Here is a 15,682-nt window from a genome sequence, read left to right as displayed (position 1 = left end):
CAGACCTGCCTGAAATATTTACCTGCGCACTCTCGACGGAGCAGTTTTTTGTGCGATGTTCAAGTCCGGATGACAGCTCAAGGGGCTAAATGAGTTACTTAAACTTGTTTTAGGGCCTGGCTTAAGCCGCCCTCGACAGATGTTTGCTCGTGCCGGCTATTATCGGCTAGTGCCCACTTCCCTGCGACCGCCTACAGGAATCTTATCACCCGAGGGAGCTGGCTTATCAACCCGGTTGCCAGGCAGTAAAGTGCCAAACAGGTCACAAACACAATCGAATGTCAGAACACCACTACTCTGTATTGAAGCCAAACAGTTGGGAAAGTGCTCCAAACCCTTTGGAACTCTGGAACTCTTAATGGAACTCTGATCGTTGGCCATGCAGTTGGATGACATTCTGCATAGTAAGTCAGAAATGGAATCATTATAGATTTAAGACTTTTGTGACTGAGTGGGGGGACGCAATTGATGACACGCCACCGGAGCTGAATTAGCATATGCGTACACCGTTGTTGTTTTCGCGGTGTTTTTGTTATTATTTATTGCATCATTTACAGCAACAAATGCGCCACTTTGTACGACAGTTTACATAAACAGAAAGGTCGCATGCAACCCGGTTAGCCTTATTGGCATGCAAAGTCACCGCGGAGTCAAGCTTCGGATACGGGTCTCCATTAAGGTGATTATGTGTGGTTGGACTTGGCGTGGAATGTCACAAGCATTGGGGCGATATTGTCTTGGCCTACCTTCTATGTATGCATTACAAAGAAATGTAGAATGATATTCATATTTGTGTGTGACGATTGCCCAAGAGTTAAGGCTCATATTGGATTATGTTATTTATGATATATATTGCAACCAGATGCGCCACCGCCATGCAACTGAAAGTGCACTATATTTTCAGGGTGAACTTTAGATTTTTCTATGTGTCCGTTGTATTTTCCGTGCATTAATGACACAGCATTCCTATAATATTAGATTTTAAAATTTGTCTGGGGAAACAGCTCACTTGTTTATTTAGCGAATCCCAGTTAATGACGGACTGACTGTTCTACAATTTTTTAATGCAGCAGAAACGATTCACCAGACGGAATTTCTCCAGCTGTTTACTAAGAAGTCCGTCTCTGAAAAGAAAACCTGGGCAATTCAGTGAATCGCATTAGCTTCATTGATTTCCCCTTGTTGATTGATTATGTAAATACAGCAAGTTTCTGAAGCCAGGTTTTTCACAGCTAAATCGCGCATATCCCAAACTTCGCTTTGGCCAGGTCTTGATTCTGGGCAGGCAGCAAAGAAACCTTTCGCAATGCAGGCAAAAAGCTCCATCGGCAATAACAATAATTTGCGATAGCTGAAGCTGTCAACTTTGCATACATTCTGCGTACTGCAACCTGTCGTCGCTCGTGGATGTGGTTATTGTGCTGAGTTTGGTAACCACCCCGTGAGTCACCTGCCACAACTACTACAGCCGCGAGAGGAGCACTAACGACAGATATCATAATCCCGCGAGTGGACGAGTGTTGGTGTGGCAATCAGTGATATTTTTGGAGTTAGCAGCATAAAACGAAACGCGCAACGCAACAAAACGAAAGACTTCAATGCAAGGCAAGGCAACAAACTCGTTTCATCAGCCTGGTCCAAACATTGGCAACCACATGGACCGCCTCGCCCGATGCCGATCCGCTCGAGCTTTGATCGCATGCGTTGCACTAGCAAAACCCAAAAGCTCCCGCTTGCTCACTCTCGCTTTTGCTTTGCTACCCACCTGCCGGGCTGGGGGTTTCGCCTACCTGTTTATCAGGTTTTCCAGTTGTGCTTTGTCGCAACGCGAAGCCGAGCTTTCGCCGCCTGAACATCTTACGATCTTACGTTGGGGGGCCACTTGAAGACGGCGACTTCAGTTACTCGACGGCACTGCGAGCGTTCGAGTCGTTAACGATTTTTACCGGCGGTTGTTGCTTAACGTTCCCTGCTCACCGATCAACGATTACCTTCCACGTTATAGCCCGGGCCCAAGAATCTTGGCTTGCACATCGGACCGCCGCAAGTCCGAGTTACCGTCAAAAACAGTGTGAGTGAGTGAGTTGGCATGGCTATTTGGAAATGCCTGTGGTTTCCAGCCCGTCCAGCCCGTCCAGCCCGAATCAAACCTGCCGCACCAGATACGAGGCACCAGTGGCAGTAAGAGAGTGTTGGTTGGGGCAGCAGTGCGAGCCGCATTCCTAGGATTTGCCTGACTGCAGCTAGAGTTCGATTATTGTTTCTGCACCGATCGGTAGCAGACCCTTGGTCCCCCTTGCACGCTCCGAGTGCGAATCCGCATCCCAGTCACAAGCTTCGACTCCAATCAGAGCGCTGGTTAAGCAAGACCTTGCCCAGTCAGCCAAAATGAAACCACTTCGACAGCGAGTTCGCTTAGCAGCGCTACAAAAGCGGAAAATCATTGAATTATGCTTGGGGGCTATGATTTCTCAGTGTTTGTGTTTTTATTTCTGCTTCGGTTTCTGTGCTGCCTCCGCGTCTAAACGCTGTCTGCGGCCCTGCCAAAAGCGCATTTGATGTACGTGCATAGTTTTATGATTACTTGTGTGGAAAAAGTGAAATTTCGCTCTGCACTTCACTCGGGCTGCCACGAAGCAGCGACTCACAGCGAAATCAAATAAAAAGCAAAGCCAAACACACATTTACAAGACGCGAGATCCGAAATTAAGCATGCGCAGGCCAGAAACCCTAAGATAAATACTTGTAAATAAATGAACGGGGGCCAACCAGCTTTTGACCACATAACGAAGACGATTATGTGAAGGTTGCAGCAGCAAAGAGCTTTGGGCCATCTCCGTCATCAGGTCGGTTTGCCCTGCCGCTGTGCCCAGTTGATCATCTAATTGAGGTGACAATTGGGTGGCTTTGTCTTAGCCAGCTGTTGGCACATTTCACTGAGAAAGCCATCGCCAGCCACGCTTCGCACTCCGAAGTCCCCTGCCTCTCCCACAGCGGAACTGACCCACTGAAAGTCCAAGATGAACCACTTCAGTCCGCACATGTCTGTCACGCCATTGACGACGACGCCAACATGGTTTAAGGCCTAAATGTAAAACCCATTTCGTTGCGTATTATCAAATGCAGCACGGCACGACAAAACGACAAGTGAATTGTCATCCGCTGGCATACTTTTTTGGACGGTCAGTGTCACAGTGTCCATAATCAGCGGGATCATAGAAGGAGGGGTCGGTCCGAAGTTTTGAATACTCTATAAAGCTGTGTTAGGGATTTGCCTGGAGCTTTGATTGAAAACATGTGGTTAATCTAGTTGGGTGGATAGTAAAAGTGTCTTTCAAAAGACACCCATATTTTTCCCTTCAGAGGCAAGAAATAGTACAGACATCTTGGTTGACAGTGACTTGTAGGAGTGCGACTCCGAATGTAATACCCTCCGCAAGGGTAGCGTCTCACAATTTGGGTCAGGGTAATTGCCTCCACTAAACAGCTACTACCGCTTGTATTTATTTGTGCAACACTTAAACGCAGTGAAATTATGAGACGATTCAGCTCGATCTCTGCGCCACCAAGCTGATCAAAGCCGAGGAGCGGATGGCTTCGCCGCTATACCGCTTTCGGCACAGCTCATACAAGACGTGTGTTTAGAAAGTAAGTTTCTATTGAAGTTGGATTCTGGCCAGGCGATTTGCGTTAGCCGCAGCAACTGGAAGCCAGCAGCTGCTAATTGAACAGCCACAGCAAGTGAAATCAAAAATAAAACAAGCCATTACATCAGAAATCGCATTTGGACGGAATGCCGAGAGGCGCTATTGTTATGGAAAGGTGTTGTTGGGTCTAGGGTTTCCCGTTTCACACATTTGCATACTTCGCGGCGAGCTTGACGCTGATAAGAGTCGCTCAAGTTCTGGGTAAACACTTGGCAACGCTGAGTCACACGGTCTGCGTAAACATTTGGGCCCGACTGGTACTGATTCCGAGCAGTGAGCAGGCTGCACGGTTGCAGTCACCTTTCGGAACAAAGCAGCCCAGTGGGGCGTGAACGCAGAACCCAATTAGCAGGCAAAGAGGCAAACAGCTGAAGGCATGGGTAGCCAAATCCGAAATTGAAATCACTGATTAATGGCCTGACCGGCCAGTGTCGCCGAAAATTCATTTGAGGTGAAATAATTATTGGTTAATTAGTATTCAATGGGCATCGGTATCGGCATCGGCAACATTAGCGCGATGCCAACAATGGTGGATCCAATAGCCAGTCGAAAACAACAGCACAAATATTTAAGCCCAGCTCGAGTTCGGCGGGCGAGGGCAGAGCCAGAAGCGGAGAAGTGCGACCTTGTGGTGCTCGGAAAGCGCAGTAAACTCGGCAAATAATAAAACTTCGTGGCTGTGTGCGTTGATAGGCTAGAGCGAACTCAAAGTGCAAAGTTTAGCGCTTTTAGCTAAAACAGTGGAGAAATCGTAAAATCACTAGCCATTCTCGCGAGCCTCCAAGAATCAGACCCCTATTATCGGCGACTCGTGGAGCGTACGAGCCACATAACTCCATCTGGACTTCGTGGATCCCATATAGCATCGATAAACGGCCGTTTGTATGCACTTTGGAGGATCTAAATCGAACGTCAAGGGACCACTCGATCAGATCGCAATTAAAGTGTTTCTATTGTCTACGGCCGTGCAACGCCTGCAAATGGCATGCGGGCTATTTGCCGAAATCCATTTGGCGTCATGTCGCTTCATTTGCATGGTTTTTTCGGCTTCGCTTATAAATATGAATAATGGCGAACAGCGCTGTTGCTGGAATTGTCAATAATAAAAATGTCTCGGTTTACGAACGAGAGATACATGTATCTCATGTGTTTCGCGCTTGCGCAGCCCTGGCCTCGGTCAAGGTAGCTCACAGGTTGACCTCAGCGCAGACCGAGCCTGTTGGCCCATTAAAAAGCGCTTAATGGCGCAAGGTCCGTCTCTGTCAGGAAGGGCGCACTCGACTGCTGGAACAAAGTTCGCTGACTCGAAGGTTCTGGAGTCAGTGCGCCGTTGGGTTGGACTGCCAGATTGGTTTTGTTGGCTTTTGTGCTGCTGTTAATACGATTTCGGCCAAAAGCCCGCATATTGACAAAGCGATGTCAAAACAGCACAAGGCTAACACGCCCCAAAACGTGTCTTGGGTCTGTGGGCCTCGGATTCTCTTTAAAATACGGCGGTTGCATATGGAAAGACTGGGCAAAACGAAAAGATTGATCGCCATCTGAGAGTCATGATCGCGAAGCGATGGCCTAGGCCCAATGTCATTCAGAACGCAGTGATCAAGATGCTGTATTGAATTCCTGTTTGTCTGGCTGCCACTGGCAATTATAGATTAACGAGCTGAGACTACAATTTAACCGGTATTACGGCTAGTGTGTCCGTGTATCTCTAGGTCTCTGTAAAACAACGCGATATGCCTTATGTATAATTTTATTTTGCATTTTAGTTAACAACTGCAAGGCGGATCGCTCCTCGCTCTCCACCACACCCAACGCCAAAACCGACTTGGTCAACATGAACGGGCCGAAACACAAGTTTTGCACCAAACTCTCCAGCACCTATCTGCGAAAATGGTGTAAGTATTCCATTTAGATAACCCCTGGAGGTTAGTTCCAAATCACCCCCACCATTGCCGGCAGCATTCCCATGCAAGAAATTACCATATAAATTTCAAACAACCTATCCACAATGCATTGCGAGTGGATTCACAGGTACTCAGAGCTGGCGATTTATTAAGCTATCGCATAGGTGTCATAACTCCACGTGCCACGTTCTTGTTTTGAACCGAAATTATAGTTCCTGTTTACTCGACTGGTTAGACTGGTATCTGAGCAAAATGCTATTACCTATTACAGAGTACATAGTTATAAGATGACTTCCTATTTTACCGAGCATTCCCTTATGCGCAATTTTCTTATTTCCGAAGTTCTCTTGGCAGGGATATCAAAATCCGGTTAGTTTTAACTAGACTTTCCAGTTCTGGTGTATAGTTATTCGATCCATACTAATTGGCCGTATTTATAGATAATGGGAGATTGTAGAACTGGGAGTTAAAGGTCAAAGGGTCAGTGAATCATTCGCAAAGCTCGATCGGCGATCTATAAATATTGATGTTCCATCCCAAACATTGCAATCGAGCGTTTTCGGTCGAGTGCCAACTCAAATATGAGTTCCGATTAAAGGCAATACGCAGTTCACGTTTCCCCACCCAATATCAAATGACTCAACCCACTTATCCAGTAATTTATGCAATCGGTGAACAATTGCTAAACAATTCGCATTGGTTTTCCAGGGATTACGATTGTCGTCGCGGCGGCGCTGATAATTGGCGGCATTGTGGTGGCCTGTGAATTCACCGTGCTGATCGATGCGGTCGTGGACCGAATGGTGGCCCTGCGTCCCGGCGCCAAGACCTTCGGATGGTGGGCTAAGCCCCCAGTGGAGCCCAGAATCAGTCTGTACATCTACAACGTAACCAATGCGGACGACTTCCTCAGCAACGGCTCCAAGGCCATTGTCGATGAGGTGGGACCCTACGTTTACAGGTAAAAGATCACAATTGGTAGCATGAAAGCCATCTGGCTCAATCCATTACCTCATCTGCAGCGAGACCTGGGAGAAGGTGAACATCGTAGAGAATGACAATGGCACGCTGAGCTACAATCTTCGCAAGATCTACTCGTTCCGCGAAGATCTGTCGGTGGGGCCCGAAGACGACGTGGTTATTGTACCCAACATTCCCATGTTGAGCGCCACCTCGCAGAGCAAGCACGCGGCCCGGTAAATACAGCTCCACTGAAAAGTGTGTCCCCATTATTAACCCTGAATTTCTTGGTTCAGATTCCTGCGTCTAGCCATGGCCAGTATCATGGACATACTGAAGATCAAGCCATTCGTTCAGGTGTCCGTGGGTCAGTTGCTTTGGGGCTACGAGGATCCGCTGCTCAAGCTGGCGAAGGATGTCGTGCCCAAGGAGCAAAAGCTGCCCTACGAGGAGTTTGGCCTGCTGTACGGCAAGAACGGCACCTCCTCCGACCGAGTAACTGTGAACACAGGTGTCGACGACATTAGGAGATACGGCATCATTGACAACTTCAATGGTCGCACCCATCTACCCCATTGGACCACCGACGCATGCAACACTTTGGCGGGAACCGATGGCTCCATCTTCCCACCGCACATTGACCACGATCGCATCCTGCATGTTTACGACAAAGATCTTTGCCGCCTCCTGCCCTTGGTGTTTGAAAAAGAAGTAATGACTTCCAACGAGGTGCCCGGATACCGGTTCACACCACCAGAGTGGGTCTTCGCCGATGTGGACAGCCACCCGGACAACATGTGCTTCTGCCCCGCAGGCAAGCCGTCATGCTCCCCCAACGGACTTTTCAACGTGTCGTTGTGTCAATACGGTGAGAATGAATGTGGGGTACCATTAGCGATCAAATTCAAATTCAAAGCTCTCTGCAGACTCTCCCATCATGCTAAGCTTCCCGCATTTCTACCTGGCCGATGAAAGCCTGAGGACGCAAGTAGAAGGTATTTCGCCACCTGTGAAGGAAAAGCATCAGTTTTTCTTCGACGTTCAACCTGTAAGACCCGATAAAATCATCTATCTCCCAGGCGTACACTTACGACATTTTTTCGCAGAAAATGGGAACTACGTTGAGAGTGCGCGCCCGTATCCAGATCAATTTGGCCGTTAGCCAAGTGTTTGACATCAAGCAGGTAGCCAACTTCCCGGACATCATCTTTCCCATCCTTTGGTTCGAGGAGGGCATCGACAACCTTCCCGACGAGGTCACCGACCTGATGCGCTTTGCGGAGCAAGTGCCACCTAAGATCCGCGTGGCGCTAATCGTCGGTCTATGCACGCTTGGTGTGATCCTACTACTGCTGTCGACCTTCTGCCTGATCCGCAACTCGCACCGGCAAAGCACCCTGCACCTGGAGGGGTCCAACTATCTGGCCACCGCCCAGGTGGACATGAACAAGAAGCAGAACAAGGATAACCAACCCGCCAGATACTAGGCGCTCTAGTCGCTGTCTGGTCGCAGTACGAGTATCTTCGGGTGACTTCGTAGTAGTATAAGCCGTAGCTAGTAACTGGGACCTGCCCACTTCCACTTCCATCCCCAATCCCTATAACGATTCCCAATCCGACCTCCCTATGTTAATCCCAAACCCCCCATCCCCGCGGAGCAATGTGCCTCTATGTAGTTTAAAAGAAATGGAGCTGGGAAGACTTGTATGTATTTGTATGTGTATCTGTATCTATTGTATTGTATGTAGGTTATCTGTGTAAGTAAGCGTTATAAAAATTTTGATGTGTAGTCCAACGAAACGGTCGTGATCGCTTAAAGGCTCAAAGCTTCGACTTAGACAATATTTGTTATACCAAAACAGCAATCGATCCCGTTCTTGCTTCTTAAGCCCTTGAAATGAAATTGAATGTCCAATCAAGTCACAAAACTCGAAACGTTTCTCAAATAAAGCAAAGTTCCGTCCTCGAATACAAATGTGCTTTATAAGACCAAATGCTGGGCATGTTCCGCACATGAAATTTATATTCTATAAATACATAACTATAATAAAAAAATTAAAAATAATGTACAATTTATATTCATTAATGTGTACAATAAATCACGATATTATTTTAACTAGAGATTGGCCGTAATCTTCTGCAATCCATATACATATGTATAAATGATTCACAAGCTGTGCACGTAATCTTCTTCTATATGGTTAATTGGCTGTTATATAACTCAGTTATATTATAATTTACCTCATTGTGTGCGTGTATGTTTTGATGGAGTCTGATTAAGAATTTATCGGATAAATTGATATTTTTACATGAGAAGAAATACATTTCCAAAATTAGTATTCAATATATTTTAAAAAAAGAACATTTTCATTAAAAGTTAAAAACTACAATTTTAGGTGGCCTTAGTTATGAATTTCGTTCACAATCCCAAAAGTATGCAATACCAAGAAATTTCAAACAAGGGAAAGTACTACAATAATATAAATTGGTTTCAAACTTGTACTGCACCATTTAAATTGGAAAACATATAAATATTTATATACCCCACTATTATATTTATTTTATTATATTTACAACCCCACTAAAATGCTAGTATAATGAAATCTCCTGTAATTTCCTTTCTTAAAGAAATGGTCATGAATGAATGAATGGCCATGGATGCTATATCTTTTCGATAGTTTATAACATGTCACATTAAATGATTAATTTTTACTACCTAAAATTAGGGCACCCATTGACCTTTATATTAAGTTTATAGTATTTTCACTTTCGATTTTCACATCGCACTTCGTAGATGGACCAGACCGGATTCTGAAGCATACTAATGGCTATATAAGCTATAATACGAGATTCCGAGCTCAGGGAGGATCAGACAGACCAGCCAAAGCCAGACGTTTATGGCGAGTCATTTGTTTCGTTGCACATTTGGCTGCCCGCGGCACTGATAAGAGCAGAGAGATCTGTCTGTGCCTGATAAGCTCGCCTTTGCCAAAACCGCAGGGCAGGCAGAGTCGCCTGTTCCATGGTTGGTCATCCACACCTGCTCCCGATCAAGGTCAGTGCTATCCCGGTGAGGTCCACCCGGGAAGAGGGGCATCTCTGGAGGCTGTTCAGTAGTTACCCTCAATCCAATGGCCAATCTGCGTTATGGCTATTTTCTATGCTCGGGTCAGAGGTCCGTCGTTATCACTGTTATTCCCAGTCAGCTCTCGCTGCTTTGGTGATAACCTTTCTGCTATTGGATTTTATAAAATTTGTTTTCATTCCATTTTGATTCAAATGAAACAAGAGGAGCAAATGGAAGGCGGTGGCTGGTGATAAGTGATTGCACGGCCATTGCCGAAAGCGTTTAGAATTCAACTCAAACGGATCGCGTGTTTTCCCTCGATCGGACGCGATTTACTCCCGTCTCTGGATTCCGTCAAAGCCACTATTAGTAAATAATGAAGTCGGTTCAGTGGGTGAAAATATTGCTCTGCCTGATCCTTGCGGGCCTCAATGTATTCCTCTTCGTGTTGTCTTGTGGTGTGGACTATCGCATCTTGGTAGCTAGGGAACATATACGCTTCCGCCAGGAAATGCCCACCATGGACAGTTGGATAAACTCGCCATTCGGGAAACTGAAAAACTATGTGTTCAACGTGACCAACGCCGAGGAGTTCCGCAGCGGTCGTGATAACAGGCTTAAGGTAAAGGAGATCGGCCCCATTGTGTACAGAATCGTGGGGTTCAACGAAATCTTAGATCGCAACGAGACAAACGTTATGTATCGCAAGCACCGATACCGCGTAGTGGAATTCCTCCCGGAGGAGAGCGTGGCACCCGACGTCCTTAACTGGACCATTACCTCCACAAACAACGTTATCCTGGGCGCAGCGACGAAGGTCAAGCATACGGCGCCACTTGCAGCCTTTGGTTTTGATGCAGCGCTCATGATGGAGGATATATTTGTTACAGATAGCGTGTACTACTTCCTTTGGGAGTTCACTCGTCCCCTGCTGCAAACGCTCTCCAGGATCTCGAACATAAGACCCAACGTCGCTGTTCTATACAACGTAAGTCCCTGGTCTATCCTGAAGACTTCCTTGTTGGTTCCCCGCTAAGATTTTTCCCACAGGCTCTCAAGGAGAAGGAAGAGGTTTACACGGTCAACATCGGCCCTAAGCGCGGCATTGAAAACTTTTTCCGCATCGAGACGCTTAATGGCGAGGTGATCATCCGGGAACAACTTCCGCACACCCGTCAGTACGACTCCAACTCTTGCCCCTTTAACGTGTCCGGAGCGCTGGACAACTCTCTCTTTCCGCCCTTTGTCCAGCCGGATACGCCGCTGAACATAGTGGCTATCGAGTCCTGCCGGGTCCTTCCGCTGACCTACCAGCGCCAGGAGCGCTACAACGGCCTTGATACCTTCCGCTACACTCTGCTTCAGTCCCATCAAAAGCCTCCCGGCTGCCTGGACACAAGCTACGGTGTCAAGCTACCCGACGGAATGTTCGACGTATCCCAGTGTGTGATAAGTACGGTTCTACGTCCTTAAAACGACAGGTTTCCTTAGGTAAATCGAACACATTCTTACCCCCAAAAGATGACGCCCCCTCTGCGTTTTCGATGCCACACTTTTACGGAAGCAGCTACAACTGGAGCCAGCACTACGAAGGATACACACCCAACGCGGAGGATCACGAGCCATACATTTTGCTGGAGCCGGTCACTGGAATTCCGGTTACGGAGAAATACCGCTTCCAGTCCAACATTCCTATTCCGGATCTCAGGAGGTTTAGCTCACGCCTAAGTCGGTTTAGCAACATGATGATTCCCAGTTTTTGGTATGAGTTCGTAAGTACTTTGCCGCTGCAAGAGGAGTGCATATGATTACTCTCTAGTCCCACTCAGGAAATGGGACAGCTGCCCGGTTTCGTGACCTCCTTGATGTGGATCAACGTCAACATTGTGCAACACGTACAACCGTATTGCATGGTTCTTTTTCTGGTGCTGGCCTTGTGGAGTGTCCTAAAGGCAATTCGAGTGGCCTGCGGCGACCTCGGATATGTGGGCCTCTTCCGGAAGTTATGTGGCGATATGGGCACGGTCACCGCTCTAGAGACCAAGTTCCAGGCCACTAGTGCTTCCCCCGACGTGGCAGTCAAATAGTGATCTACTTTCTAGACTGGACCCGTGTATATATGTATGCAAGATTTAGATTTAGGGTAGAGGTGTCGCTACTGATGAACTATCAGTAGTCCGCCGTTACGTAATATACGATTTAGTGGAAAATTGAATGTGCCTCATTTCACCTTATCTGTCAGCCAGTCAGACGGCCAGGTCCAAGCGCTCCTCTGCCGCCTCCGCCTTCGTCGCCAACCAGGCAATTTGAGGTCGCGGCTCTGTTTGATTCGCCCCGCCTCTTGTGCCGTGCGGCGTGACACTGGAAACTTGGGCACGTACTGAAGATTTATTTTGCGTTTTATACAATCTGTGCATTTACTTTTTATTGTTAGTATTTCTTCAGCCTCTGAGCTCTGAGCCGCCGTTGTTGTGGATTTTGCGGTTTGTTTACTTTTGTTTGCCTTGCTTACTTCTCCTTCTCCTTCCTGAACCTGAACTTTTGCACATGTCGCATGATCTTCCCTGGCTTCAGTGCTGATGCCCTGTCCGACTTCAAGGTAAGACACCCTTGGCCCCTCGGCACCTTGGACCTGTTGGACCCGTTAAGCCCTCCTCCGCGCACGGCGTCCGGGAGTTTTTTTCCTTTCCGATCGAGCGCTCGCGATTTGCATAAATCAATACGAACCCCCAGTGCTCGGGGCTAAGGATGCCCCAATTTAAATGCTAATCACCGCGGACAAGCTGAAAGTTGTTTGTTTAATTGGCACGAGAGTTATGTCACAGGTGAAGAGTCAGCGCTGGTGATTTATTGACCTCCAAGACCAGACGGAGCGGAGCTGATCCACCGCGCCAGCCAATCAGTAGAATCGCCTGCGTCAGAGTCGTAAAATGCTCATAATTATACGAGGGTATGAAGTGTATTTTGGCTTTATGGCCAATTATTGTTTGCCCCACCATACTAGTAATTTCGGGCTGCACCGCGCTCCATTAGCGAGATCAGTTCCAAGTGCGGACGACCGCCAATGGTTGTCGCCGAAAAACCCCCAGCAAGCTGTCCGAATTGTCCACCTGGACAGGGGTAAATCCCGATTACTAAGGCAGACCAGTTGGAATCGGTGGGGCTGCGCCAAAACAAAACCCAATAACTCTCGCCCCGACCGATGAGCTTTCGAAATCTGGTTCAGTCTAGACTGGTGCGTGCGATTCATGACGCCAAAGATAATTAAAAGGGAAATGGAAATGCATAAAAGTGATTACAACACAGCGCCAACAACTCTAGCACTACCAAATGCGGTCGTTATGTCGGGAAAGAGTTGGAAACCCAACTCCAAGCTGAGCCGAGCCGATTCAGCAGCTGCGAGTCTCGGAGCCACTAAAAGCAACTGGCAAAATCAACATGTAAATTTCAATTTTCACGTACGTCAATGCTTTTCCTATGAATTTCGTACGTGAACGGGTAAACAAACGACCAGGGTCTGAGAGATAAATCTGTGATAAAACTCCCATTTCATTCCACCCTTTGAACCGCTGGTCCGAGCCTCGGACCACTTGCCGAAATTCGGCTGAAAAAACCTTAAGTCAGTCATCGAAAATCCGGTTCGGTTTGCCTGCTTTGGGTCTACGCTGTGCCGCGACTTGGCCAAACCCGCCGCCTGCTCGCTGCCTGCTAAAGCTCCGGACGCCAGAGAGCTGACCATTGCGCTCAGTGTACGAGCCGCTAAAGCTCCTGGTATAAAAGCGAGGCCAGCGGGCTAACTGCTCGCAATTCGAGTTGCGCCTTTGATCGTACCACAACTGCACCCGGGCCACCGAAAACCACCGGAAGAGAAGTGAGTAAGCCATTGTTCAAGCCGTGTTTAGTTCGCCCTGGTTAGGCCGAGCTCCCGAGGAAATGAGGGTGCTGCACCTCATGGATCAAGGATTGCGAAAACCAAACAGCTGGCCACGGGCTAGCACGGATTCCCATATTGGACGCAAAGAAGTCGAAAGCTGCTAAGACTACTTGGTGTCGGTGAAATTGTGAAATCTTTTCAAAAATATTAAATCCAAACGATGCCAATTAGTATGCATATGCGATATATATGCCAAGGGCCATAAATAATGCATGAGCTGGTGGGCAGACCACTAACCGCTTTGGATGATTCTTCGACATGCGTCGAAAACACAGAAAAGTCGAGACTGACTGACGCCTTCTTATTATCCGCTTACCCGGAAACCAAAAATCCCTCATTTTAGGACGTGTGTTTCGTGGCTTACCTTTAATAATTCGAATTTCTCACCTGCCTTTCCAGATAATCCTCCAAGATGAAAGCCTCACTAGCTCTAGTGTTCTGTGTTATTGTCGGTCTTGCGGCCGCCGCCCCTGAAAAAACGTACACCAACAAGTACGACAGTGTCAACGTGGATGAGGTTCTGACCAACAACCGAGTATTGGGTAATTATCTCAAGTGCCTGATGGACAACGGCCCATGCACACCAGAGGGCCGTGAACTGAAGCGTCTTCTACCCGACGCCCTGCATTCCGATTGCTCAAAGTGCACGGAAGTCCAACGCAAAAACTCACAGAAGGTAATCAACTACCTTCGGGCCAACAAAGCCGGCGAATGGAAGCTGCTCCTGAAGAAGTACGATCCCCAAGGCATCTACAGAGCAAAGCACGAGGGACACTGAGCGCTTTGCTCGTCCAGCATCTGCATCCAAATGCACTCATTTCACATGAACCTAATTTAAACCAGAGATCCACAGTAAAGATTTTAGTTTTTTATACTTAAATGCGGAAAACGAAACTTTTATTCCAACGAAGGCGGCGGCTTACGCCAATATATGCTATGAGTCGGCGAACAGTGCGGGTGGTGGTAGCCATGGGCCGATGTTATTTGGTCTCGTTAATAAGGTCGATGGCCCTAAACTGGTTGGCCACATTGACGGTCCAGTCCGATTGGTGCCCAGCGGTGAACTCTTTCACAAAACGGTAGTTGCAGATGAAAACCTTGTCCTGGTACTCGGGAAGGGTCCTGCAACAAATGGGTATGAGGAGCTTAGCTTTCGGGCAGTGGCAGTCCAAACTTACCCCATGTTCCAGGGTATTTCCTCGCCGCGTTCCCGCATCTCGGATAGACCACGCATTACGTGAAACACCATGGTGATCTCTACGAAACGCTTCTGCAGCTTGTCGTTTGCATCGTCAAACATAATACCTACCTGATAGGGAAAGCTGAGGTATATGTCGCTCTCCCTGATTTCCAGCTGCCTCCGTTGCGTCATTGACAGTTTCTGGATTACCGGCCTAAGCTCTGCGATCGCCTCGGGCGAGACAAGATTGTCCAGGGAGTCTAGGTCGCCGCCCATTAGTTTTGAGGATACTACCTATGAGGGATTAACAATCATTACACTTCATGATAGCCAGACCATGACGCACCTGCAGCGCTTGCTTGGCGCCGTATATGAAGTCCTTGAGTTGAAACTCGCTGTCGAAGTAGGGTCGAATTATGAACTGTATGGTGATCCAATTCTTCAACGAGTTCAGCGCCGATGGCCACACGATCTCTGGAAAGTCCATTAGGCGAGGCAGGCGGTTGAGGCTTTCTCTGGCATTCTGATCCTTCTTGTCTTGCTCCTGCGGCAGCGAGGCGAAAGACCGACTGACCGGTTGTGTTGGCTTCGAGATGGAGGTGGTGATGGAGCCAGCTTCCTGTCCCCTGGAGGCTGCCACTGTGGGTCTGGGCTGCAAACGCGTCAGGGATATCCGGGCCATGCCCAAGCAGCGAATAAGCGTGTGCTGCATTGCAGAAATTGCACTCTGATCAGCTGCAACTGGGATAAAAAGTTGTTTTTGTTTTTCTTAGCCAATTTAGTGTGACCGCAGACAGATAAATAAAATATACCAAGCTTCGTACTTGATGGCTCTAACTGAATTCGAACAATATAAATATGGCCGGATTTTGCATATGCACAGTGCTGGAAACCGCACAAAGTATTTGTTATTTAATAATTTTTTAAAAT

General features: G+C 47.7%; 4 protein-coding genes across 8 annotated transcripts; 3 read left to right on the top strand and 1 right to left on the bottom strand.

Annotated features, from left to right (window-relative positions):
* Positions 1-254: 254 nt before the first annotated feature.
* LOC6736166 (lysosome membrane protein 2) lies at positions 255-8,692 on the top strand. Of its 4 annotated transcripts, none has more exons than XM_002083030.3 (7): positions 255-404; positions 5,474-5,602; positions 6,320-6,572; positions 6,634-6,807; positions 6,868-7,439; positions 7,498-7,619; positions 7,678-8,692. In XM_002083030.3, exons 1-7 carry the CDS (start codon positions 380-382, stop codon positions 8,056-8,058), a joined length of 1,656 nt encoding a protein of 551 aa, XP_002083066.1. In that variant the 5' UTR covers positions 255-379; the 3' UTR covers positions 8,059-8,692. The 4 variants fall into 4 exon arrangements, with proteins under 4 accessions (XP_002083066.1, XP_016029575.1, XP_016029576.1 ...); XM_016181177.3 differs by lacking the exon at positions 255-404 and adding an exon at positions 1,886-2,071; XM_039291539.2 differs by lacking the exon at positions 255-404 and adding an exon at positions 1,938-2,075.
* Positions 8,693-9,863: 1,171 nt separating this feature from the next.
* Positions 9,864-11,848, top strand: LOC6736165 (lysosome membrane protein 2). Its single transcript, XM_002083029.4, has 4 exons — positions 9,864-10,626; positions 10,689-11,091; positions 11,160-11,410; positions 11,468-11,848. The coding sequence occupies exons 1-4, from the start codon at positions 10,015-10,017 to the stop codon at positions 11,723-11,725; spliced, it is 1,524 nt and encodes a 507-aa protein (XP_002083065.1). The 5' UTR covers positions 9,864-10,014; the 3' UTR covers positions 11,726-11,848.
* A 1,513-nt stretch (positions 11,849-13,361) lies between these two features.
* On the top strand, positions 13,362-14,452 carry LOC6736164 (ejaculatory bulb-specific protein 3). The gene is made up of 2 exons (XM_016181179.2): positions 13,362-13,509; positions 13,972-14,452. Exon 2 carries the CDS (start codon positions 13,985-13,987, stop codon positions 14,348-14,350), a length of 366 nt encoding a protein of 121 aa, XP_016029573.1. The 5' UTR covers positions 13,362-13,509; positions 13,972-13,984; the 3' UTR covers positions 14,351-14,452.
* LOC6736163 (m-AAA protease-interacting protein 1, mitochondrial) lies at positions 14,421-15,679 on the bottom strand. 2 transcript variants are annotated; one of them, XM_016168946.3, is made up of 4 exons: positions 15,565-15,679; positions 15,099-15,493; positions 14,751-15,046; positions 14,421-14,694 (listed from the first exon to the last, which is right to left on the bottom strand). In XM_016168946.3, exons 2-4 carry the CDS (start codon positions 15,462-15,464, stop codon positions 14,553-14,555), a joined length of 804 nt encoding a protein of 267 aa, XP_016029572.1. In that variant the 5' UTR covers positions 15,465-15,493; positions 15,565-15,679; the 3' UTR covers positions 14,421-14,552. The 2 variants fall into 2 exon arrangements, with proteins under 2 accessions (XP_016029572.1, XP_044778669.1); XM_044922734.1 differs by lacking the exon at positions 15,565-15,679 and having other exon boundaries at positions 15,099-15,558.
* Between the last annotated feature and the right edge of the window lie 3 nt (positions 15,680-15,682).

This window comes from Drosophila simulans, chromosome 2R, assembly GCF_016746395.2.
Source record: "Drosophila simulans strain w501 chromosome 2R, Prin_Dsim_3.1, whole genome shotgun sequence".
In the NCBI taxonomy this organism is placed as follows: Eukaryota; Metazoa; Arthropoda; class Insecta; order Diptera; family Drosophilidae; genus Drosophila; species Drosophila simulans.
The sequence above is the reverse complement of the archived record's forward strand: the minus strand, read 5'-3'. Positions and strand labels throughout refer to the sequence as shown.